General features: G+C 37.4%; 3 protein-coding genes across 13 annotated transcripts; 2 read left to right on the forward strand and 1 right to left on the reverse strand.

Annotated features, from left to right (window-relative positions):
* Positions 1 to 714: 714 nt before the first annotated feature.
* LOC135671814 (cadmium/zinc-transporting ATPase HMA2-like) lies at positions 715 to 4,006 on the forward strand. The gene is made up of 10 exons (XM_065180045.1): positions 715 to 1,015; positions 1,099 to 1,359; positions 1,430 to 1,527; positions 1,608 to 1,863; positions 1,964 to 2,101; positions 2,290 to 2,617; positions 2,696 to 2,895; positions 2,968 to 3,095; positions 3,169 to 3,237; positions 3,313 to 4,006. The coding sequence occupies exons 1-10, from the start codon at positions 811 to 813 to the stop codon at positions 3,892 to 3,894; spliced, it is 2,265 nt and encodes a 754-aa protein (XP_065036117.1). The 5' UTR covers positions 715 to 810; the 3' UTR covers positions 3,895 to 4,006.
* Positions 4,007 to 5,849: 1,843 nt separating this feature from the next.
* LOC135671813 (uncharacterized) lies at positions 5,850 to 18,145 on the forward strand. Of its 5 annotated transcripts, none has more exons than XM_065180043.1 (20): positions 5,854 to 5,990; positions 6,963 to 7,016; positions 8,429 to 8,543; positions 8,818 to 8,928; positions 9,027 to 9,083; positions 9,237 to 9,313; positions 9,384 to 9,483; positions 10,893 to 10,966; positions 12,395 to 12,495; positions 12,743 to 12,846; positions 13,301 to 13,354; positions 13,459 to 13,514; positions 13,605 to 13,643; positions 13,950 to 14,091; positions 14,291 to 14,475; positions 15,111 to 15,178; positions 15,385 to 15,457; positions 15,752 to 15,813; positions 16,086 to 17,349; positions 17,663 to 18,070. In XM_065180043.1, exons 3-20 carry the CDS (start codon positions 8,463 to 8,465, stop codon positions 17,919 to 17,921), a joined length of 2,907 nt encoding a protein of 968 aa, XP_065036115.1. In that variant the 5' UTR covers positions 5,854 to 5,990; positions 6,963 to 7,016; positions 8,429 to 8,462; the 3' UTR covers positions 17,922 to 18,070. The 5 variants fall into 5 exon arrangements, with proteins under 5 accessions (XP_065036112.1, XP_065036115.1, XP_065036114.1 ...); XM_065180042.1 differs by having other exon boundaries at positions 5,858 to 5,990; positions 6,940 to 7,016; XM_065180040.1 differs by lacking the exon at positions 6,963 to 7,016 and having other exon boundaries at positions 5,850 to 5,990.
* Positions 18,146 to 18,915: 770 nt separating this feature from the next.
* On the reverse strand, positions 18,916 to 25,043 carry LOC103982359 (protein PHOSPHATE STARVATION RESPONSE 2). Of its 7 annotated transcripts, XM_065180046.1 has the most exons (9): positions 24,769 to 25,035; positions 23,886 to 23,950; positions 22,214 to 22,834; positions 21,577 to 21,787; positions 21,388 to 21,464; positions 21,257 to 21,296; positions 20,916 to 20,973; positions 20,288 to 20,357; positions 18,916 to 19,531 (listed from the first exon to the last, which is right to left on the reverse strand). In XM_065180046.1, exons 3-9 carry the CDS (start codon positions 22,796 to 22,798, stop codon positions 19,193 to 19,195), a joined length of 1,380 nt encoding a protein of 459 aa, XP_065036118.1. In that variant the 5' UTR covers positions 22,799 to 22,834; positions 23,886 to 23,950; positions 24,769 to 25,035; the 3' UTR covers positions 18,916 to 19,192. The 7 variants fall into 7 exon arrangements, with proteins under 7 accessions (XP_065036118.1, XP_009397547.2, XP_009397548.2 ...); XM_009399272.3 differs by lacking the exon at positions 23,886 to 23,950 and having other exon boundaries at positions 24,769 to 25,043; XM_009399273.3 differs by lacking the exon at positions 23,886 to 23,950 and having other exon boundaries at positions 24,884 to 25,037.
* Positions 25,044 to 25,427: the final 384 nt, after the last annotated feature.

Genomic DNA, 25,427 nt, shown 5'->3' on the forward strand with positions numbered 1-25,427 from the left:
GAATATGTATCAGGCCTCTCTGAGATATCATTGCAGCAGTCAATGTTCCGTTGATGCTTCCTGTTGATTGTTCTACAAAAGGAGGAAGAGAGAGTGACCAAGGGTTTGCATGAGGAATCATTAATGGGAGATATCAGAGGATACAATTAACCTCAAAACCTACCATGTTCACCTTTTCTAGATTCTCTGGTTACGTCCAATGGCAGCAACGAAGATTACTTTAGTAGTTCTTTCTGAGAAATGCTGCTCCTAAGAGAAAATAATTGGAATATTTAGCCTTGCTTGACATCCATCAGGCTTTGAAATATGCAATTTTCATGTTCTTGCTGAACTAGTTTGAAGGATCTGAGACACCACCGGCCAACCACACCTCGAGATATAAAGAAAGGAAAGCTGGACATCCATGTCTTCTGATGTTTGGTCGTTGAAGAGATAATATATTTTATTTCTCGGTAGCGATGTCAGTGCAGAGTAGGTGTTCTCCAAGCACAATGAATTGCCTGAGATAAAGACTCCCAGAAACTATCAACAAATAAGAATGATTTGTCAACACATAAACACATGAAAACAAAGATTAAAGGTTAGCGTGGATGAGAAGGAACTTGTTAATATATATGCATATTTAACATGACACATCTCATTCAACCATAAAACACACAGAATTCATAGCCTTCTGAGGCTCAGAAGGCCATTTCCTGGTACATTTATTGGATATCAGATCAAATAAGTCAACGCTGACGTTGCTGCTCACAGGCATGGTAGACCTTCTGTGGGATAAGATCATCTCGGTGCCTTCTCTTTGCTGCAATCATGGCAGATGCTATGGAGGCGAGGCCTCCTTCAGCCGTGCAGAAAACCACGTTCACCGTCTTGGGTATTTGTTGTTCTTCGGAGATCAAGCTGATCGATCGCATTCTGAACCATCTTGAAGGCATCGAGAACGTATCCGTCAACGTACTGGCCAAGACAGCCACCGTTGTCCACGATCCGGCAAAAGCTCCGGCTTCTCGAATAGGTATAACTCGTTGGTTCATCTTCTTCCTGCTTCACGCTGCTTGTCTCGATCGCCAGGTCTCATGTTTCACCGGCTGAAACCAGTGAGTGCGCTGAATGGGGCTCATCTGAACGCTGGAATCAAGGAGTCCGGGAGAGTGCAGATCGAGAGTCGACCATGGCCGAGTAAGAGCGTCGTCGCCTCCGGAGCGCTGCTGCTCGTGGCCTTGTGCAGCTACGTCTTCCCACCGTTGATATGGATCGCGCTGCTATCAGTTACTGTCGGAGTCCTCGACATGCTGCGGCGCGCCGTGGCGGCTCTACGGCGGTGTGTGCTTGATATTAATGTGCTCATGGTGACTGCAGGTAGCAGTTCAATCAGCTTCAATCAGCTTTGAAGGACCAATCACTGTGTCTAACGATGATGATGATGTAGTGTTTGGAGCAATTGGGCTTGGGGATTACCTTGAGGCAGCTTCCATAGTCTTCCTCTTCACCTTAGCAGAGTGGCTGGAATCCAAGTCTACCAACAAGGTTTAAGTAGTCGAAAAATGCAAAGCTATGCCTCTCCAACGCAGATCGTCAACGATAAATCCTTTAATTTGCTTCTCCAGGCTCGGGTTTCACTGGAATCGTTGCTGAACTTGGCACCCCAAACTGCAGTCATTGCAGAGACTGGAGAAACCGTGCACGTCAAGGACATCATGATCAACGCAATCGTCTCGGTGAAAGCAGGAGAGCTTGTGCCAGTTGACGGTGCGGTGGTGGCTGGAGCAAGCACGGTTGATGAATCCAGTTTGACGGGAGAGTTCATGCCGGTCGATAAAGAGATTGGCTCGAATGTATGGTCTGGAACGACGGTTCTCACTGGTCTGTTTCCGACTTCGATATCGAGAAGAACCACCCAAATTTACGAATCATATCCTTTTCTTTGAGGAACTTGGAGCTCATATTATTACGATCTTGGCAGGGTTCATCAAGGTGGTGACGATGGCAGTAGCAGAGGATTCTGCTGTTGCGAGGATGGTTAAGCTTGTAGAAGATGCACAGAACCGGCGTTCAAACATGGAGGAGTTCATAGAACAGTTTGCAAAGTACTATACTCCAGGTTTGTAAGAAGCTTTTGATGTGCGTAAGAAGTCGATGAACTCAAAAGGAATGAGATCTTAGAACAGAGTCTGATTCTTATGGCATAATGACACTTCGTCCCTCTACTTAAGCTCGTTAACATGAAGGTTATATTAGTAGTGCTTTGGCCACAGGACAAGAAATTCTTACTGTTTTCAGAATTTCCAGGTGTTTTCTTGGTAGCAGCTGGAACTGCAATCATACCATGGATTTTAGGTGTTCATCCTCTCCGTCAATGGATCTATCTGGCCTTGGTGTTGCTTGTGATCGCATGCCCATGCGCTTTGGTGATCTCAACCCCAGTAGCCAAAGCATGTGGCCTTTCTGCAGCTGCCAAGATGGGTCTCATCTTCAAAGGTGGGAATTACTTGGAAGCCTTGGCAAAGGTGAAAGCCATGGCGTTCGACAAAACAGGAACACTTACAGAAGGAGCATTCGAAGTGGTGGAAGTGCAGTGTTGGGAGCCGAACGCAAACATCAGACAGTTCTTGCACTGGTAAATCGACACGGTCTTGTGAACAGATGTACTGCATCGGTTGTCTTTAACACAAGGTGTGCTCTCTTGACTCTACAGGATTTCAAGCTTGGAGAACATGTCCAGCCATCCGATGGCAAGAGCTCTGGTAGAGTATGCTAGAGTGCGTGGTGTCAAACCCAGCAGTGAAGTCAGAAACTTCAACTTGATCCCGGGAGGAATTGCTGGATTTGTAGATGATTGCTATGTTAAGATTGGAAATGCAGAAGTAGCCCTCAGCAATGGCTGGCTGAGAGAAAGTAATAGCACTTGTCTACTCTCAGAAACAGTAACCCAAAAATCTAAAGCTTGTTCGCATCTCTTAATTTCAGATGAGCTTCGTGACAATGAAGCAGGTATAACCATCAGCTACGTCGGCATGGTGGATCGGTGCATTGGATACTTCTGCCTCGGAGACCAACTCCGTGAAGAAGCTGCACGAGCTGTTCAGGAACTAAAGGTAACAGGACCCAAAGGATTTGGTGAAAGATTTTTTGTTGTTGTTTCTTCTAACATGCATTGTGTTGATTCAGAAACAACAGATTCATGTCATTGTTCTGACTGGTGATTCAAAGGCAGCTGCAGAACTTGTCCAGAAACAGGTACAAATCAAGCAGAACAGCTGCATAACATTCAGAAAGAGCTAATGAGATGAATACTTAATCTTGTTTGTGCAGATTGGGGAGAACGTGCAGGTGGAAGCAGGTCTGTCACCTGAAGGGAAGATGAAGAAGATTGCGGAACTCAAGGAGACATGGGGTTTGACTGCAATGGTCGGGGATGGGATCAACGACGCACCGGCACTCACGGAAAGCGATGTGGGAGTCGCCATGGGGATTTCGGGCTCAGCATTGGCAACAGAAACTGCCAATGTCGCACTCATGTCAAATGACCTCCGAAGGATACCAGAAGCTGTGGAACTAGCGAGATCTTCTCTCAGGAAGATCTACCAAAACGTGGCCATGTCCTTGGCCGTGAAGCTCCTGTTCTTCGGCCTGGCGTTCGGAGGTCTCCCGTCTCTCTGGGCCGCCGTAGTGGCTGACATGGGCACATGTCTTCTTGTCATCTTCAACAGCATGCACCTCCTGCACAAGTATGGTGGGAGAGAAAGCAGCACTTGTTCAAGCCAAGTCTCACAGGAACAGAGCATCAACGTTGATGAGTTCAGTGAACCTCTATTGTCATCGGAGAGAAGGGATCAAGATGAAGAGGCTCCATGTCTGTGTTGCAAGGGCCGCAGTAGTCAGAGAGAGAGATGAATGGTGGCATCACATACTGTTGAGATTATGTTAATTGCACAGAAATTTCACTATGCTGCAAATATGCAACTGCTGATAATGTTTATAAACCAATAACCATTTGCAGGTTGAACGAAGCTTAAATGTTAGCTTATAAATGTATCAAATTATCTAAGACTAAATAGCTGGAGTGTGATCAAAACCCAAAGAATCTGCTCCTATGAAGCTCCAGTGAGACATTAAACCTTTACCATGAACCAAGTCAGACAACGAGCAGTGAAGATGCCTTCTGTTCCCTTGTCATCACTGGAATATGTTCTGCAAAAGATATTGGTGCCTGCTTTTTCCTCAGTTCCTTTGGATCAGAATTGATTCCTTCAGGGACATCTGAAGTGCTGTTTCGTTGTAACATTTGTAATGGCTTGTCCATTTTTATCGACTAAATATGAGTTCTTGACGAGGGTTACTTTGAGTAGCATGCAGAAATGTGAGGAGACTTACCGGTGCTGATGCAGGTCGTTGTCATAGGAATGACACTGCCCGCACCGTGAGTGCAGAGTTTGAGGATTCTTTCAGCAAGAACTTTGACATCTCATCTTGATTTCCAATACGAGGAACTTGAATCCTATTCCAGATTCCAGTTCTTGTATCCCTCTTCGGCGACGATGAAAGAGCTCCAGAATAGTGACCTTATTGTACCAGTAAATCTGAGCATCACCAACTTGAAAAGTAATGCCAATGATAAATGTAATTATCTAATCCAAATGATCAAATATGATCAATTCAACTTAATAACTAGGCATGACCTATCATATATAGTCATGTGTGATACAGCATATGTAGCTAGATATAACGTATGTGATTTGGTATGATTCAATCTATATGAAGTATAACTTAGTTCATGTGATTAGACATGTGATCAAGTACGATTGAACCCGTATGATTAAATATAGTACAGCCTATATAGTCAACTCATATATGGTGTAATTTATATAGCTAGATACTAAAAAAAAAAAAATATGGATGAAGTATATTTTTTCATCACTTGTGATACTAAAAAAATATTATTAATTTTTAATAAAAATATATAATATTATAAAAAATAAAAAATTAAATTAAATTCAAAGATAAATGTTTTTATCAATTATGAATGATAAAACGAGGATTTATTTTATAAATCTGCGAGGTGACAGACACTAAACCTGATGCTGCTATGATGTTATGGAAACTTCTTCATCCATCAAGAATCAGTCAAAAGTCAAAGTGAAGGAACCATTTGGTATTGAAGTTGAGTTCCACGAAAGGTTGTTCTCTCTCTCTCTCTCTCTATGTTGGCATCATCTGAAGTAGAAAGGAATCCAGAAATTTGAGATCATTCAAGTCAGTGATCACCTGATCAACTATGACTACGTGGTTGAAAATTTCCCCGTGCCAATGAAATAGCTGTCTCGCTCGACTTGGGACCGAACCCAACCTCTACACGCGTTATTCGCGTCACAATCTGCATTGTAAGTGGCCGAACACTGTGGAGCCCACTCGGATAAGTTGGGCGAAATATGAAAGCAAGTAGAAAAACAAACTACAATTCTCAAGAAAGCCTATTAACGAATACGCTCGATTAATAAGGACGCTTTTCTCTACCCGCACGTGTGACTAGTTTCGCAATATGCATCTTAATTGGATCAAAATGGTAGGGTCCGCTTAGTCAAACAGTCTGCATCTTACGAGTTTCGGGCTGCTGTTGAGAACGAGTGTGTCCGGGTCGCCTACGTGGGCGCCCCGCAAGCTGCCACGTTCCGTTCCGTCATAAACCACAGTAAATAGCGGTCACCCCGCCCTGAGGTTCCCCTTCCCTTCCCTTTCCCTCTTTAGGAGGGCCTCGTCCGGTGGCGGTTGCCGACCGCGACGCTTTCGTCGTCTACGGCTTGGACGCGCGTCAGCCCGAAATTTATCGCCTTCGACGCGGTTGGGGGATTGGAAGCACGTTTTGTTGGAGAGTTTGTGATGGTCCTTTTATCTGTGGTCGGTTAGGTCACTGGTGTCTTGAACTTTGCTGTTGATCCTCTGCCTATTCGTACGGACTTGCATGGAGACCGTAGTATCAATTGCTTCCAAAGGTGTGAAGTCTTAACAAATTTTGAGTACATTATAGAGTTTTTCGTAGTTTTCATGGTAATACAAAGGTGCTTGTGCTTACGACTATTGATACAAAACATTCTTTTTTAAGTTGGGATAATTATTGAAGTGTATTACAATCATCTAGATATACAAGGCTGTTGTTTCTAACATTAATCATATTTAGGCTATTACAATTAGATAAATTCGATGATGCATGACACACGCACATTGGCATTTAAATCTGATTTGTACATATAACTAGCTTATGAAAAGTGAAGTTTTGATTTAATACATGTTAAATCAATCATTAGATATTATTAGACTAACACAGCAGTGAGATTCTAATGAGGATTAAACATAATATTAATCTTTTTAATGTAGCAATTATCTGAGATGTTAGAGAGATTTAGATCGTTTGAAATGCTTCTGTGTTGTCATTGAAAGTATGTTAAATAAGGATGAATTAGGTTTTGAGATGCTTCTTGATTTAATTGGGTTATTTGGAGCAAAATTTTTTATAAAAAAAACTCAATTGTAGATACATTTGCGCCCAAATATCTTAAACTTAAGTTGGATTTATCCATTGACTTAAAGGTAATATATTAATTTTCTTTAAGTAGTTTAATTATGAGTGATACTGATTTAACATCATTTTAACATGAATCATATCTTGGGACCAAATGTTTTTTAGGGGTAGTAATGTAATAACCAGGATTTTTCCACTCGTCCCAAAAATAAAAAACTTCCACATTAGGATTCTACCTTATATGATTAATCTATTTCCTTGATTGAGCAATCTAATTAAGGAAAAAATAATTAACATTATTTATTCTTATTTCCTTGACTGTATAGACAATTTAGGAATGAAAGTAATTGTTGAATAATTAATTAATTCGAAAAAAAAATATTTACTTTGGAACCCACTTCCCTCTCCTATATGCTGCCCAGACTTCTCTGTGGTTGATCAATAGGGTCAAGCGGAACTTAACAGTACAAGCAGATTAGAGGGGGACCTTCAAGAGTCGGTATGATGATGCTAACTTCATTATTTAAAAATTTTGAATTATGATTAAAGATTTTTGGGTATTGAAATAATCTTGTATTTTAAAATCATGATGCCTGAATTATGTTGTCATTTTAAATATTGAATCATGTTTAATAAGCAAAATTAATGATTTTTTTGAAAATTTGCCATTGTCCATGATTCCTTAAATTGGTTTAATTATTGTGATTTGTTGATTTATTTGATTAAATTAGTTTGCTTATTATTGTTAACTTCATTAGAATTTCGTGTCTAAATTAGATTGACTTATTTCATCTATAAATCATTTGATAGTTTGATTCATGTTAAAAAGAAATATTTTGGATTTCAGAATTGTTTTATGATTCAACAAGTTCTAAAGCCTTATTTAAAGCTATGCCATGAAATTTGAAAATGATTAATGGTTTTCAAGTTTAGATGGTATTTGACACTAAGATTGATGATATGATGCATATTATTAGTATTGTTGATATCACGAGGGAAATGTGATCCATGTTAGGAGTGCCCCCTTCGAAAAGAGCTATGGGCGCATCGTAGAGCCACCGATGGATGGAGTCTCCCATGTCATATACGATGCACGATCTATCATGATATTTTGTATGACTTATTTGAATGTTAGCATGACAAGTGAAAATAAATGATTGTGATATATGATGATGAGGACTTTGTCCTACGAAGGCACAAAGACCAATACTGATTGGGTGACATATTTCGGGGATTAGCGGGCTATTGGGTGTGGTCGATGGAAGGTTTCTTCATCCTTTGTTGGGAGAAACTTGTCCCCACTTTAATACATTAAGGACATCACTTCATTCATTGTTGATAGTGCAATATGAGATCTTTTCGTTCGTTGGTGTGAGAATATAGAACTCATTCCGTGACGTGTGTCTCTTCATACATTGTTGGGAGAGTATATCATCGAGTGTCTAATATACGCCTATGTTATATGTGGATGTCATAACTGAGACATGTTGTATGAAACTTATGCATGATCGAAATGTGTTGCATGAAATTAATGCATGATTTTGTTTATTGAATAAAAATTATTATTTTCTATAATGATTATAAATACTTATTTGATAAATTTTATTAAAGGTGTTAGTATATAATGATTGAAAATGTTTTATGAGTATTGAAGATTTTTTTATGATTTTTGGAGCTTTTTACTCAGTACGATTATTGATGTGTTTTGATTTCACATTTATTTTCAAACGTGATTTGTATTAGATCTGGAGGCGACTTTTGTTGTTAAGTAGGATTGCCAAGGAGTTCCTGCTTGTTTTTCAGGATAATGAAGTTTATTATTGTAAATACAAATGAATATTTAGCTTTGTAATCATTGATTTTGAAGTGGTGGTTTATGCATGGTATAATTTTCTTGGTAAAAATGTGAAGCATATTGGGGCGTGACACTTTGATTGAGGCGAGGATGGTGACCGGACACCTTTTTCACCACAAGAAGAGCTCATGGCCTGCAGATGAGTATGTCAGCCAAGCTACGTTGCTGCTGGTGAGGCTATTCTTTGGTTCTCTAAGTTGTTGAAATCTTCCATTGATCATTACTTCTTCCAGTAACAATACTTTTAGAAGTTACCCTTTCAAAGTTGCTTTCGGATTTGGTTTTATATCTGTTTTTAGGCTTGGAAAATGGTTTTACCGAGCTTTATCTAATATTCTCCATATCTCGACATTTAGTGTAGTTCTTTAGTGGTCTTTGACCGTTTTCTTTAACCAAAGTCGTGATGACAGCCTTTGCTATTGTTCATTGATGGATATACTTGTAGCTGGATTTCGATGGTGGCGCCCCACCAGAACATGCATGGAGGAGGAGGTTAAACAGTCATGCTAACATACTGAAGGAATTTAGTGTGACATTCATGGAGGCATTTAGAATGGTACAATGATTGTAACCTTTGTCAGCTTGTAACATTGCTGTTTAGTAGTAAGTTTTATTGATGAACTTGCTGATATATGTTATCAATATTTGAATTAGCTGCGCCTTGGTCTTCGTCTTTGGTCATATGTTAGAGAGGAAGCTTCTCAGGGAAGGGTAAATTCAGCAACCTATTGCTCATCTATTGACTTAATGTATCATAAAAATACTCATTTTGTTTTTGTAATTTTTTGGATTTTGGTTTCTTTTTGAATTTTTAAGGCACATGATTTTTTTTTTTAATTTGGAGTTATGATCTTTGCTTTACAGAAAGCACCAATTGATCCTTTCACAAAAGAACAATGCAAACCTACAGCTTCACAAGGAGTGCCACTTGGAGGAATGGGGTATGTGTTTTTTAATTTAGAAAATTTCCTTTGCAAATGTTATATCTCATGATTTTATTTCATTTTGCAGAAGTGGCAGCATCTCAAGAGGATTTAGAGGGGAGTTTAAACATTGGCAAATAATCCCTGGTTCATGTGAAACATCCCCTGTCATGGCAAATCAGTTTTCTGTAAGTATCAGTTTTTCTGACATCCTCCTGTCCAGTTCTTTTTTTTTCTTTTTCCTTTCTTGAAATTGTCCAAATGGAAATTTGTTGTCCACTTGCAGTTCTGGACTGTTTACTCATTTTGGTTTTGCCATATGATTAATTACTTTCTACGTTAGTACTTGAATTTATTGTGAACCGAAGAACTGCAAAGTAATGTATTACCTACCAATTTTTTATTAAATAGCAAGTTGTCTGACAAAGGTGAAAGTTAGTTGGCAGAGCTTATTTTGGCTTTGCTCTTCCTTTTGGCCCTTCCCATGCATTGACAAATAAGAAATAGCATATGAGAGAGGCACAAAGTACAGAGTTTGTTGAGAAACTGTCAAGTTCTTAGGTTTATCACTTGAGGGAGGGGAAGGCATTTTGCTTTTTCATGGCTGTCCCATCTTTTCTTTGTTTTAAATTGTTGTTTTTGTAGTTGCTGAGGGAAATATGGTTGTATCAACATATAGAATATTAAGGCTGTTTGGAAGACAAATTCTTCTCTTTTACCAAGGAAATTTTAATTTGCGAGTTTCATTATCCAATATGTCTGTATGTAGTTAGGTAACCATTAAACTTTTCATCCAATGAGGGAGTCACAACCTGTTTCATTGACTGTAGTTCTCACTTGACAATTGAAATCCCATTGGGTGTAATGAATTCTTGTTGAAAAGTGATCCTTTTTGTACTGGAATTAGTATCCTCTGTTATGGTGGTTGCTTGGACAAGGATAATGTGGGAAGATGGAGTCAATGCCTTAGAATATATATTATGGTGATCTGTTTGATTAAGCCTTATTTCCCTGCTTTCTTGGCTTATGTAGCTACCTGGTTGATAGTGGTCAGGAATTAGTTAATTTTCTGGTGCTAGGATGATATTATCTTACTAGCTGTAACTCCAGACCAAGTATTCTTAAATATTTGATGTCATTGTCACTTGAAATTTTCCTCTTCTCGAAATTCCATCTTTTGGTGGGTTAAATGATGAAGGGAAGGCCATCTTAAATGTTAAGTTAGAATGGTGAGGCACACCTAAATTCCATAGGATAGTTATTCTTGCTAATATTATCAAACCTTTAATTTCATGCTCTATGAATCTTATTGGTCTTACTTCATACAACTTGTCCCAGTTTTATTCTAAACCTGAGTTTAGTGTGAAGGCAGTCACTTGTATCTTTTCTAACAAAACTCTATTTATCCATGTCTTGGAACTTTTGGTTTCAGTGTTCTTTTAAACTGTCCAATATGTTGTTGTCTTAGGAAATTGGCATGCCAACTATAGGCATTTTTGAATTAACTGAGTTTTAAGCTATAAATGTTCAGTTCTTGCAGACATTTTTCTGCCAATTTGAAGATGAATGACATGGTTTCATGATACAAAATGTGCAGATTTTTATATCTCGAGATGGGGGGGAAAAGAAGTACTCATCAGTTTTAGCCCCAGGGCATCATGAAGGATTAAAGTAGGGATTTTTCCTCACTTCTTGTTTGAACATAGTTTTTTATTCTGTTTACTTGTTGTAAAGATTTTCTTCTTTTTTCCGTTTTGCCTTAGCATATGATCAAATTTTGTAAAAAGAACACATTTCGTTGCCAATATAAATAGCAGATGTGTGTATGAATATAAATTTCTCTTTTAAGTTTTAATACATTTCTATGACCAAGATTCGAGTCACTGAAACAATCTCTATATATAACTATAGGTACAATTATATATAGAGATTTATATCCATACATAGGTACATTTTTTTTCTAGACGAGTTATTTATGATCTTGATAATTTTTTTGCTATTTAAAAATTCTCTTATGGTATATTTTTAGGCTACATAGATCAAATCATTAAAATATCTTAAAAATTATGTGCCCACTGACCAATTTTTGTTTAATTTTTTAATTAAATGTTTGATTAAGCCAGAGATGTAATTGACAAGTATTGCCAAAAGAGTTAGACGTAGAAAATATGATCTATAATTATATGTTTATCATTGGCATCTATCTTCATTTGATTAACAAGAAATTTTTATTTTTTCAATTTTGAATTAATAGTATTAAAATTTGCAGTGAGGGGCATGTATATTTCCCATTATTAACGTAACTTCAGTTACTAGCTTAAAGGAAACTTGTTTTGTTTGGATAAATAATTTGTAGTGGTGGAAGAGTTGGTGAATGAATAGGAGGCCAAAGTTTAGATACTTAATCGATTGAGGTGGCCACACTATTGAATATGTAGACATTTCTCGTAGATTACAATCATTGATTTTGTATTAGGTACAAACTAGCAGGCCCCTGTACGTGAATTCACATATTATCCCCAAGCCAAATTCAAATTGCAGGTAACCTAGGCAGAGTGTAGTGCATGTTCAAATCCGTCGTGAATGAGTAATGACATCCGCTATCTAGTGAACACTTTTATCATGCACTAAACATGATTACCATACTCTATATTGAGGTTCTTAATGGGCAAGCAGCCATGTCAACATGTTGTGTTGTGGATTTTCCAACACATGCAACAAAAAGTATAAATGCTAAATAAATACTCAACTCCAAATAAAATGTAATATTATTTTTTAAGGTGCAAGAAAGAAACACTGTCCCTAAAAGAATAAGAAAAATTCTTGGTTGTGAAAGTGTAGGCAAAACATAAAAAAACTTGTTACTGCAGACAGATAGGTTTGCTCCTGGTGGTTGAGTGTTGATTACACCTTTACTTTTTCGATTCTGTATATATCAAAATTTATATGATGTATTTTGTGCTGGCCATTGAGATAGAAATTTGTTAATGTTATTTGTTACATGCTCTTTTAGCATATGAGAAATGGAAGTTTGCTGGTCTAGATATCTCTTAAATTTCAAGTTTTACTGGTTCTTTTGACTTTCTGCAAACATTTCAGGAAAAATGGTGACCTTGGTATATCCTCATGGGACTGGAACTTGAGTGGTCAACACTCCACATATCATGCTTTGTTCCCCAGGGCGTGGACTGTTTATGATGGTATTATTGTAGTTACATTTAATAGAGTCAGCACTTTCTTTTAGGTACTTCACCTGTAATGATAATTGATGTTGAGCCAAGAAAGGTTTGACACTGTCCACCACTATTTAGCCACTGACAGCCCACTGTTTCTTCTTTTTAATAATCTTGGTTCTATCAATATGAGATGTGGCTTACTATTAGTAATGCCTAAATCATTATTATATTTTGCTTCTGGTATTTAAATGCAATTGGTTATTTCCTCCAGGTGAACCAGACCCCGACCTCAAAATCTCATGTCGCCAAATATCGCCATTTATACCTCATGATTATCATGAAAGTAGTCTTCCCACAGCTGTATTTGTTTACACAGTATGTGCTTTATGTTTCAATTGTATTTGAGCAAATTACCTTTGTCCTCTTTGGTGCCCTTTTTGTGGCTTCCTGAAAGTTGCAAACTTTCCATTTGACTCTGGCAGGATGTAAACAGAGCTTGTTTGTGCTATTTTCATTTTATATGGAAAATATATTTTTATGATAGAATGCATACTAATATAAATCTTCAATCGTGATTTAGCACTTAACCTTAACTATAGCAATAGAAAATCTGAAAATGGATTATTTGTGGTGGATACAGAATTTTTTTTCTCTTAGTTATGGATTGTTTTCACTTTTCAGTCACCTCATTGTGAGGAAAAGGTTATTCTGCTGCCTGAAAATTGTTGCATTGCATCTATGCTAGTACTGAGTTTTTTATGAGGTTCTCCTTGGCTTATTTTTGTGCTGTTGGTAACATCTGTAATCTCTTATTTCTTCTCATTTGTAGCTAGTTAATACTGGAAAGGAAAGGGCAAAGGTCAGCTTACTGATGACCTGGGCGGTTGGTGAACCTTCTGTGTCTATTTTTTTTTCCTTTTTGAGCTGCTAATCCTCCAAATTACCTCTCATGTTTAGTTTTTAATGCCATTTTTTGGTATTGGGTAGAATTCTATTGGAGGAGTTTCACATCATACAGGTGGCCATATCAATGAGCCATTCATGTGAGTGTTATGCTGTTCAAGTTTTTGAATTTAATTGTTCTCCAAGTAATTCTTATGATTGACATGCATGCTTTGTTACGATATGTGCAGAGACGATGATGGAGTGTCAGGGGTGCTTCTACACCACAAGCAAGTTATCTACCTTTAATTGTCTTATAGGACAGTTGATTAGCAGATCTTTCTTGTGACCATTCCAATGGCAACATAAATTTGAAACCACCACCCTTTCCCTCTCCCTCACCTACTACTCTCTTTTTACCTAAATATTCCTTTTTTAGAAACTTTTCTTGCTTTCTACGTTCATGGAAGTGTCTATATCTGGCTAAAGGTCATTCATAGTCTTTCTGTAGTTATTCATTTGTTTTCTTTCTTCTATTTCATTTTTTTATTCATAGATATAATTTGTGCAATTTCTGGTTATATGTTTCTATCCAGGACTACGAAGGACAATCCTCCTGTAACATTTGCTATTGCAGCATGTGAGTCTCAGAATGTTACTGTTACTGTGTCGCCAAGTTTTGGACTTTGTGGGGAAAATTATGTTACAGCCAGGGATATGTGGGGCACAATGGTGCAAGTAATTCTTCTTTGGCTCACAACCTTGGTTATAAATTTTAAACTGCCACCTTTTTTATTTGATCATTTCATTATTTTTCTTTTATTTTTCTTGATTATATGGGATTTTTCCCGTGGTTTTTTCTGAGTAAAAAAAAAAACACTTTGATTGCAATTACATTTAGTGACAGTGAATTAATCAGTGATTTTTTTTTGTTAAGGATGGGCAATTTCAGAGGGAAAATTTTGGAGCTGGCCCTTGTGTGCCATCTTCTGTTGGTGATACCCTTTGTGCGGCAGTTTCAGCCTCTACATGGGTTGAACCACATGGTAGATGCACGGCTGTATTTGCTTTAGCATGGTCATCTCCAAAAGTGAAGTTTCAGAAGGGATGTACATATCATAGGTGCTGTCATACATCCTCATTGTGCTATTTTTTTCTTTTAACAAAAAACTTTTGTGACTTTTTTCGTTCCAGTTAACAATTCTAACAGACAATAAAGTTCTGTTTTTTTCATGTACAATAGTCTCTTTCGTGCACCATGGTTAGACATGTGTTTAAGTGTAATTGAATCTACATATTTTTGAGACATGTGATTAGACGTGTACATAATTAACCAATTGTATGTACTGTCATTTTTCGCGAGTGTCTGAGTTTAGAACCTGTGATGGTGCCATATTTTCATCTTTGTGATGTTCATTGTTGCAAGGAGAGATCCACTGCTACCTTTTATGTAAGTATAAGTTGGGACACAATTTTAGCTTTTAATAAAGTATTAACCATGTGAGGTTCCTAGAGTGAGATTCCTTGACAAAGATAGGATATGTACGAGTAAAGTTGAGGTTGAATTTTAAAGAATCAGGGTTGTTTCTTGGATTCTGAAGTGTGTTTTTCAAATTTTAACATTGGCACACCAGTCAGCAATGCTGCTGAGCTTTTTGGCTCTAGTTGGCCTTTTCTAAATTTTGATTATTAAGAGAAAAGTCTTCTCCCAATTTTGATTGTAGAATTTTTGTTTATTCCTTTCTTTTCTCTTACAGGAGATATACAAAATTTTATGGTGCCTCTGAAAGATCGGCTATTAACCTAGTGCATGATGCATTAAAGAGTACGTATACATGGCAATAAGCTTGATCTCTCAGTTATCGGAAATTTGTCATTTACTCTTTGCAGTATATTGGGATTGGTAATGTGTTGACTTGCTTGAATAATCATTTATATATATTGTGGCTATACTCAATACAGGACTGTTTGGCAGAGTTTGCTTATTAGTTTTAGCTATTTGACTCTGACAACGTTTCCCCTATGTTACAGAGTACAAGTTGTGGGAGGAAGAGATTGAAAAATGGCAAAATCCAATACTTCAAAATGCAAAACTTCCTGATTGGTAATTTTGATATTGTTGACCAAAAATTCTTTCCATTTTCCAGTTTATGTGGTTCTATGAGACATCTGCATTTGTGATCCTGCATATTATAATATTTGGCAACTTCAGTATTGTCCAAAAACATATTTAAGAGTAGCAAGACTCTTGTAGCATATATATATATATATATATATATATATATATATATATATATATATATATAACTTACTGTGTTCGATCTTTTAAGTAGTTTGTTGCACATGGATTGCCTTACATCATAATTACATCTAATTTAAATCTTGATCAATTTGGCAGGTACAAGTTCACTCTTTTTAATGAGCTTTATTTTCTAGTTGCCGGAGGAACAGTTTGGACAGGTACTTTTGTATGTTTTCTATTTCTTTTTGTTCCTTAGTCCCCCACATGTTAACTTATTTTATGTAGAAGAGCTGAACTTTTTTTTAACTCTCAGTGACCTCAGCTTTTGGCAGTTGTAGACATGTTTAATTAAATAATAATAATTTTTCATGTGTTAGTATGATAGTGTTTCATTAGGCTGCTTGAAGGTAAACATGTTGCTCAAGTCTTCAATTTTTTTAGAGAGCTTGTCATGGATGGCTCCAAGCTAGTAATACCTTAATTAATGCAGATGGTGAAGCCCCAATAATTGAGGAGAACCTAAGCGCTGCTTCCGACTGCCACGAATCCACAAAAAGTAAGGATGAGAAATCTGTTTCCAAAGAGAGACTTGTTAATATGGTTGTGGAGAGAACTTTTACAGACAGCAATTTGAACAATGAGGAATTTTTCTCACCAACTTCAGTACAAGAATTGGCTGATAACGACGATGTGTGTGGCCCTGATTCTGCACAGACTGGTAACGTTCTGCATCAGCAGCACAACCCTGAAAATGTTGGGAGGTTTTTGTACTTGGAAGGAGTAGAGTACATTATGTGGTGTACATATGATGTACACTTCTATGCTTCGTTCGCTCTTCTGGATCTCTTTCCAAAAATAGAGTTGACCATTCAACATGATTTTGCCAGGGCTGTGTTGCATGAAGACAGAAGAAAAGTCAAATTTCTGAATGATGGTAGCTGGGGAATTCGAAAAGTCAAGGGTTCTGTTCCCCATGATTTAGGAACTCACGATCCCTGGAATGAGATGAATTCCTACAATATACATGACACCAGTAAATGGAAGGATCTCAACCCAAAGTTTGTGCTCCAGGTGTATAGGGATTTTGCTGCTACAGGAGACATGTCCTTTGGACGGGATGTCTGGCCGGCAGTTTGTGCTGCTATGGATTATATGGAACAATTTGATCGCGATGGTGATGGCCTCATTGAGAATGATGGATTCCCTGATCAGACATACGATGCATGGACGGTTCATGGTATCAGTGCTTACTGTGGTTGTCTATGGCTCGCTGCACTCCAAGCTGCAGCATCAATGGCAGAGCACCTTGGTGACTGGGCATTTGCTGAAAAATGTAAGATTAAATTTCTGAAAGCCAAACCCGTGTTTGAAGCTAAGTTGTGGAATGGATCATATTTCAATTATGACAGTGGAAACAGCAGCAACAGCTGCTCTATACAGGCTGATCAACTGGCAGGACAGTGGTACACCGCGTCTTCACAGTTGCCCCCACTTTTTGACGAACTTAAAATTAGAAATACTCTTCAGACAATATTTGAATTTAATGTGATGAAGGTCAGAGGAGGGCGCATGGGAGCAGTCAATGGGATGAACCCAAATGGAAAGGTTGATGAATGTTGCATGCAATCACGAGAAATATGGACTGGTGTCACATATAGTTTGGCAGCCACCATGCTTCTTCATGGAATGGATCATGAAGCTTTTACTACTGCCGAAGGGATTTTCACTGGAGGTTGGTCGGAGGAAGGGTTTGGGTAAGTGTTGCATTTTCTTGTCCTATCTGCTATACTATTAATCCTCACAGTAGGCAAAACTTTGTGTGATTTCCCGGCAAGGTACTTATTACACTTTTATCTGTTACAATTATATGGATTCACATACACTTGGCTGGTTTGCTGGTTGTTCTTTCAGTTCTGCACCCATCCAAGGACACTTCAGTTCTATTTCCATTGCAAATATCTCATTCTCTATCAGCTTGATTTTAACATGATTTTGGATTATGCTGTTGCAGATTGTCTTCTTGTAGTGGTGGCATTGACTAGCCATGTTTTTTTCCTGGTCTTTCAGGTACTGGTTTCAAACTCCTGAGGGATGGACAACAGACGGCCGCTACCGTTCACTGATCTACATGAGACCACTTGCAATCTGGGCTATGCAGTGGGCTTTGTCTCCTCCAAAGGTCATTCTCGAGGCCCCTAAAGGAAATATGATGGATAAGCTTCTCACATCAACCCTTAACATGACAACACTTAATGATACAGACGTCCAAAAAATCGCACCTAAGATTGGTTGTTTCGGCAATGCTGTGTTTCACTGTGAATGCTGATCGATCAAACCTTAGGCAAAGCTCACGAAATGCATTACAGGATAGTCAGTAGATATTTTTTCTCTTGAACCCTCGAGAAGAGTATGGGTTTGGGAGTTCTTACATTGTAAGCTAGGGGAGCAAATCAATCAGTAAGTCATAAAATTAGCATCTCACGATGTCGCAAGTGTATCAATGTACAGTTGTTCCATTTTGTATTCAAGTTGTATATTTTTTGTGGAAGTCACGGGAGCAAACGCAACCAATAGTTGCAAAGTTGGGGAATGCCCTTTTTGTTGCTGATTTGCTCATATGTTTCTTCTTGAATGTATCCTTACACACTTCATCAGCGACTGCTTTTGGTTTTGTGTGGATCTTTGAAATTTCTGATACAGGATCCACTGTTTTTTTTGTTTTTTTATGACATTTATTTTGGTTCTTAAATGTGTAAGTTATCGTAGATGATCAAGTTTCAAGTCAAGAAAATAATCGATCATCTTCGGACTTTGCATATGACCAAAATCAACTCTTCCTAGTCCGAGTCCGTCGAACTGTGCATAGAAAAGGAAAAAGAAATTAGGCCGCAGGATATTAAGAATATCCTGTATATATACTCTTTCCTTTTTTTCTATTTTTCTGTATCTGCTGCCAGTTATCGCTAACAAATAAAGAACAAAGATACACTTGATATTTGGATCAGGACTTGTGAAAAGTAATTTACATGCCATTAATGCTCTTGTTGTCATTTCTGGAAGCATCCTGAAGCAAAAAGAAATGATACAATCTATGGAACATCCAAAGAAGAATCACATGGTGGCATACAAATTATGTAGTCTTCAGTTCACTTCTCAGCAAAATAAAGGTGACAAAAGAAAACAACATAGTACACAATTTATACACAGAAACAATAATCAGTGTTGCCATTTTTGAAGAGAATTAAATAATTTTTTGAGAAATAAGCAAATACAGAAATTTCTTTCTTTGTGTGTTCAAACACAAGCCACACAAGGGAAAATAAAGCCATAAAATATCAAGGTCTTTTTTTATTAACTTTGTTGTTCAGAGACATCACTTCTCCACTTCCTTCTAATAGGAATTTTCTTAAAGACTGCACCCTATGATTCATACCTAACATAGATATGAAACAAGTTACTAAATCTGCTACTACTGCTAGAAGTGTCTCCTCCCAAATAACCTCCATTTGTACTGGAAACTTTTTATTGCAATAATGATGTTCATATCGACAGCTACCGGTGTTGTAACATTAGTCAGTCCAATGCTGAGATTGGAATTCACGAGTCCTCGTCATTTATTCTCGAGTGCTTGCTTGGTGGAAGGGCACTAGTAAGAGCGTCTGTTTCCTTCTCATTGGAAGGTTCAACTTCAGACATCTTCCACTTGTTACTGACTTGCCTAAAGCCCTCTGTTATTTTTGAATCAGTGGAACTATTTCGTGCTTCTGGGAGATCAATCTTGGCAGTAGAATGTGTTTGATCGGAAGATATGGTTGTTGGTTTTTCTACAGTGGAAGAACAATGGGTCTTGTCCATGGTTGACTTGTATTGCTTCTCAAACATCATTTGCAGGTATTTCCCTTGCTCTTCAATTCTCAGCTGCAGATTTCTCTGAATCTGTGAAAGAAAAGGAGAGAATAAGCTGTAAGAATGACAGACAATTAGTGGTCATCAAGTCGGATTTGTAGATTTTAATACAATCTATTTTGCCTTTGGACAAAAAAAGGTCAGACTTACAAAACTGGAGGTAACTTGCCCAGATGTCTACATTCTACAAGCAATGACCAGTAGAAGCAAGTGTATTAATTAATAGCATGTCATCAAAAGGGTGCTCCTCAACCTAAAGTTCATATCGTGCCTCTAATGGACATGGTGCATGATAAAATGCCGATGAAATAATACAGACAATTTAAAATATAAATTTGATTCGAAGGAACAGTTCAGATTTGGAAAGCTGCACAATAATTTAAGAAACCGATCTCTACTGCCCTTTAGTTTAACAATTAAAAACAAACCTAAACTATATATATATAGCAGAAGCAGTCATTGCAGTAGTTTGTTGTTATAGTTGCTTTTGTCAGTGCTAGTCATTGCTATGTATGTTGCAGCACTCCTGGAAGGACTACAAAGTATAAAATACTGATAAGAAAAAGATAAGAAACAAGGAAACAGTATGTTCAATTATCCCAACAAATCTATAATCATGGAAAACATGTCCAAGAGAAAATATTGATAAGCCAAATTACAGAGTCCTAAATTCTATTACAGGTATGAAAAACAAATTAAATAAATAGAGTTGAAATTTCAGAATATTCACAAGTACAGCAAAGCAACAAGCTAAAGCATGCTTATAACAGACCCACAAAAACAAACCTCAAGTTGTTCATGAAGTCGCTTCTGAACTTCCATCTGGAGTCGTAATGCTTCAGTGAAATCAATGCCTCTGTTATAAAAAATGGAATGCAGGATCAATGATTAACTGTAGAAGCTTATACCTATTGACTAGGAATGACAGCAAAGAATGAAAAGAAAGGAGGCTGTGATGCACATTCCAGTTTAGTTGCAAATGAAACACAAGAGTCAAGAAACTGAAAAGGATCTATAATATAAATAACTAACAATAAAGAAATTTTAATTTGGTACTAAAAGCTAATATAGAACCACAACGGCACAACCCAACAGAGCACCAAGCAAAGAATGAATTTTGAAACATAACGGTCAACATATAGCCAACCTATCATGGTTGTTAAGTGATTGCTCAGGCACTATGCTGAAACATCAAGATGTCAGAGACAAGATGAAGGATTCATGTTTAATCAACAACACAGCAGTGGATTATTCCCAAAACTTCCATTAAATACAACCAGAAGATCGTGATTTCTTCCGAAAGCAGATGGTTATTTACATCTTAAAATTCAATTCTTTTCTCCCACAAGGCAGCATCCGACAACAGAAGAGCTACAGAAACAAAGGATCCATTATTTGGCAAAAGTTAACTCACGTCTTTAGATCTAGAGAAGGTAATTCCTCACTCTGAGTGGCCATCTTTTCTGACATCCCTGATGCATCAAGAAATAACATTAACAAAAAAAGACACAAAGCCCACATGATGTTTACTTTAGCTTATAATTATAGCAAATAGATTCCACCTAAGGAATTGAAATGCATTAAAGAAGGTACAAGGGCAACAAATTACATATAGCAAGCTAAGGAGAACATCTTCCAGGAGTATTTGTGTCATTAGAGAAAGAAGAAATTGCTTAAAGAATATGCTTCAGAAAACAGTAACAAAATAAACATATTAAAGTTTTAGTTCAAAAATTATAACCAACTTTGACAGACCTTCTAATGAGTCTGGCTTATAACGTGCAGTCCTATATTTCTGGATAAAAAAAAAGAAAAGACCTATTAATGATCATACAAGGACATATTATACAAGTGAAGAGAATCCAAAAGGAGACAAATAGCTAGACCTGTAGATGACTTTTCACATGGTATATTGTCAATCCTTCCACTTTCATGATATTCAGTACACCTTTAGGAGTAGCTTCTGAAGGTAAAAAGACAATTAAGAGTGAATACAGAAAACTCCTGAGAGTGAACACAGGAAACTCAGCGAGCCAGCAAGAATAGAAAGGAGGAACACAAAAGATATAACGTACTTTCACTACCACCGAGCTGGTTGACAGCATTTATGAAGCATTCATGAAGCTCTGGAGTCCACCTCATCCGTGGCTTGGCTGCAACAGTAGTGGCAGAAGATGATGCACCAGTGACAGCACAAACCTCACCAGAATGGCATGGAACAGACTGATCTGTTTGCAGCTGCTGCATTGAAATATTAGAGGAGGATTGGGCAGGTGGGTAAACAACCTATAGACAATCAGAAATCATATAAACCAGTTGCAATTTTAAAAAATCTAATTACAGAATGAATTGGCTATGAAAATTCATGCACCACAATGAAGATAATTATACACCTAAATCATATAATGCTTATGTTATAGGGACTGTCTTAAGACTGTTAAATACCAGATAGTTCAAGAATTATATGATATGATCATTTCAAATACTAGAAGTTGATAACACTGATTTCTTTTTCAAATAAAGGTCTTGTGACTCAAGTGTCGAGAAGCACAAGATTATCTTGTAATCCGAAAGACAACAGGCAAGGACCATGTGTGATTTAACGTACTACATTTGTTGCAACAAATGTAAACTCTAATGGACAATATGAAAGAGGGAAGTAACTAATCCTTTCTTCAGCATTCTACAAGTACCTGTAGATAGTTCAATTACCTTCGGTTGAGATTCAGAGATAGTTGTATCATCAAAAAGATCCTTCCAATCCACATTCATTATATCACTCCACCATTCATTTTGCTTATTACGGTCATTAGAAACCTTATTTGAGCTATTTTGTATTTGATTGTTCCCCATAATTACACCATCTGAACAATTTAGCATGCCTTGAACTGAATCCGGACACCAGGTTATTTCAGTTGGATCTTTGGGGAAATTATTTGGCACTTGAAATATTTCCATATTTGACAAATAGGTTGAAGGCAAAGAAACTCCAGCATTCAGTGATCGACTGACGAATGGAGTATTGTTGGTATGCCTCTCATGGATGAGAGTTGAAGAGAAACTAAGATCTGGAGAAAATCCAGAAGGTGATGAAAACAAAGGTCTCTGGGAAGGCAAAGGATTTCTTTGTATTTCCCTCTCCAGTGGAACATGTTGGGGATCTGGTAGTTCAGGGAATTTCTCCTCCAAGGTGTTTGGTAGAACAGGTAGAGATGATGACATAACTCCAGAGCTCCCAGAATTACAGAATTGCTGCATATTCAGATTCCCCACCGGTAAAGCTGAATGTGTTTCCATTTCTTTCTATGCATTCATTGCCAATAGAATTTTCACCTACAAAAAGACATTGCTAGAATTATATTAAAATAACTTTGGAACTAACTTCCATGTGCCAAGCCATTAAATCCAGAAACCTAGGTGGAACATGAATAAAGTGACAAGTGTCATGTCAACATAACATAAAAAGAAGGATAACTGCTTCTCTCTGTAAAACAATCATCATCTAAAATAATAAATGATGATAACTTTAATTTATAAGCCATTTAAAAATTACAATACATTATCAGGAAGAAATAAAACACTTTAAGAAACATTGTGAATCAAGTAAGTCCACATGTAATGCAAACATGTTACTATTTGGTACTTGAATTGGAGACCTTAGGTGACATGAATGAAATTTGGTTTAGAGATTGGTGAAATGACCTTTGCAGAGTTAAGTGACAATAAATTGACAAGGCATATCTACGGGTCATAGCTCTTAAACTCTAGACTACTCTGGTAGTAAAAATTATGCATCATATGCTTAAAGTGTGATACTTTTATCAGATGCCAAAAATTTACTCTTTTTACCAATGAAATTGGCTTCATCTCAGTTTTATTTGGACTCAAGTTGAGGTAAATACCTACATCTCCAGAAAATACCAACAAGTAGACCTTCTGAATTGTGTCATTGCAGTAAGTTCACCGCACATAAATGTGTTCGTAGTTACATAAATGTATAAAATACTTGCACTAAATATCAACTTAACTAATTTCTCGGTAATCTGGTGGCATCTGTGATCTTCTGAGAAATGTCACATTGGACATTTTAGATTATACACAAATGCCAATGGTTTTAGATACCATGATCTATTTGAATTGCGAGAAAGACACCCAGTATGTTCAGAGTAGATTTAAGTTTTGGACAATTTTATACACAACAACAAACGATCAAATATTCTCCACGTCCGTGAAGATTTCTGTTCAATTTCCATACTTTAGCAATTTGGAGAATTTAAAAGATTTGTACGGTTCAAGAGAACTTCAAACTGGAAAAGAAAAAGCAACTAAGAACTAGAATATACAATAATATCAGAACTCAGAAGGTATCTACAAGAAGATCTACCACAATTACAGCTCTGCATCACAAATTTACTTCTGTTGCAATACACAGTATTCCTCACGCAAGACCTAAGAGATATACCATGAGAACCAACAACATATGAATGAACAAGAGCTCAAACATAATTGAAATTGAAGAAACATGATTGAAATATCTGACCATTACTGCAGAAGAAAACAATTTCAGCATGCAAAAAGAAGAAGAAAAAGCCTAGCTACAGGTATAAGAATAGAGGATTCCGACTCCCTCAAGCAATTCATGATATGGGGAAGATCTACGAGGAGTATCAATTATTGAACTCAACATCGACTCTTAAAACAAGAACAGAGAAAGGTAACAGCACCCTAATACACAAAAAAGCATCTTCAGAAAGCGCTTATGAGGATCCCAAGACAAAAGATTTTTAGAAATAAGAATAGATATTATACTCCCTTTCCCTGGACCTATCAGTGGCATAGCGGACGATCAAACGAGTATTTGCTCTGTACCGTAAACTTCACAGGAAAAATAAGTTCAGACATCAAAACTGTGATTCTGTATCCTTATCCTTACCTAGGGATAGACTCCAACAAAAAACAAGAAACAAAATTTCTTTTTAGTTGTCATCCCATATATTTTTCAATTCAATCAAAGAAAATGAAGCAGCAAAACCATGCTGATTCTCTCACTCCACAAAAACCACAGAGAGAGGTGAGAAAAGAAAAAGTAATGAAGAACTTCAAAGGCATGCGTGCGATACCAGAGGATCGACACCCAAACTCAGCAAGGTGGGATTTTTATATCCTATCGATTGAAAACGGACGAAAAGGAAAAGATGAGCCGAGATCAAGGTGGCAGCTTTATTCCCATCCCGAAGAGAACAAGAAACAAGAAAACCACAACAGACCTCTCGATATTCTTATCCAAAAAGCGAGCAACTTGGGAAAAAGTTCTCCGGGCCACGACCGAATCACTCCAAAGGGGGGAAGCCCCGCTCGGATTTGATCTCCGGGAATTCTCACCTATCGACGTCTATAAGAAAAGGGGAGGTCAAGGCGAATTCTAGTGAACGGAGGAAGCTGAGGCGGAGTCCACCGTCGATCGGCAGACGCGAGAACATACTGGTACGATCCGAGGGAAGGGCAGATGTGGATTCGCGTCTCAGCCCACGAAGGCGACCAATTATTAGGTTAATGAGATGAAACGGAGGACAGATTGGGAATTTTGCTTCTTAAATACAACCCCCATGCAGGTTCTATTTTCCTAATAGACCCCTTTTCGTTTCACTTTTCTCTAATAGCCCCCTATAAGATTTATTCACTGCAGTCCATCGGGGTTTTGAGTTTTGCACATGGCCCCCTGCGGGGGAACGCATTAGGCTTTTTTATTTTACGTATCGACCCTTACAAATTTCGATATAACGGATAGATCCCTCCAGCGATTAAGATAATATATATATATTAATTAAAATATGACTTAAAAAGCTATTTTTCTGCATCCAAAAAAACAAAAAACCCCTTGATGTCTTTATAATCATAACAAGTTTTTGAAAGGCATCAATATTAA

The sequence above is a fragment of the Musa acuminata genome, chromosome BXJ1-4, assembly GCF_036884655.1.
Source record: "Musa acuminata AAA Group cultivar baxijiao chromosome BXJ1-4, Cavendish_Baxijiao_AAA, whole genome shotgun sequence".
In the NCBI taxonomy this organism is placed as follows: domain Eukaryota; kingdom Viridiplantae; phylum Streptophyta; class Magnoliopsida; order Zingiberales; family Musaceae; genus Musa; species Musa acuminata.

Bases quoted from the DNA above. Each gene is read 5' to 3' on its own strand.
- LOC135671814 (XM_065180045.1), top strand. From the start codon at position 811: ATGGCAGATGCTATGGAGGCGAGGCCTCCTTCAGCCGTGCAGAAAACC. The intron at 1,864-1,963 runs GTCTGTTTCCGA...CGATCTTGGCAG, and splicing joins TGGAACGACGGTTCTCACTG to GGTTCATCAAGGTGGTGACG. The intron at 2,896-2,967 runs GTAATAGCACTT...TCTTAATTTCAG, and splicing joins CAATGGCTGGCTGAGAGAAA to ATGAGCTTCGTGACAATGAA.
- LOC135671813 (XM_065180040.1), top strand. From the start codon at position 8,463: ATGGTGACCGGACACCTTTTTCACCACAAGAAGAGCTCATGGCCTGCA. The intron at 13,355-13,458 runs GTTGGTGAACCT...GGTATTGGGTAG, and splicing joins GCTTACTGATGACCTGGGCG to AATTCTATTGGAGGAGTTTC. The intron at 15,458-15,751 runs GTAATTTTGATA...TCAATTTGGCAG, and splicing joins AATGCAAAACTTCCTGATTG to GTACAAGTTCACTCTTTTTA.
- LOC103982359 (XM_009399272.3), bottom strand. From the start codon at position 22,798: ATGGAAACACATTCAGCTTTACCGGTGGGGAATCTGAATATGCAGCAA. The intron at 20,974-21,256 runs GTCTGTCAAAGT...TTGATGCATCAG, and splicing joins TAAGCCAGACTCATTAGAAG to GGATGTCAGAAAAGATGGCC. The intron at 19,532-20,287 runs GTTTGTTTTTGT...TTTCTTTCACAG, and splicing joins GACTTCATGAACAACTTGAG to ATTCAGAGAAATCTGCAGCT.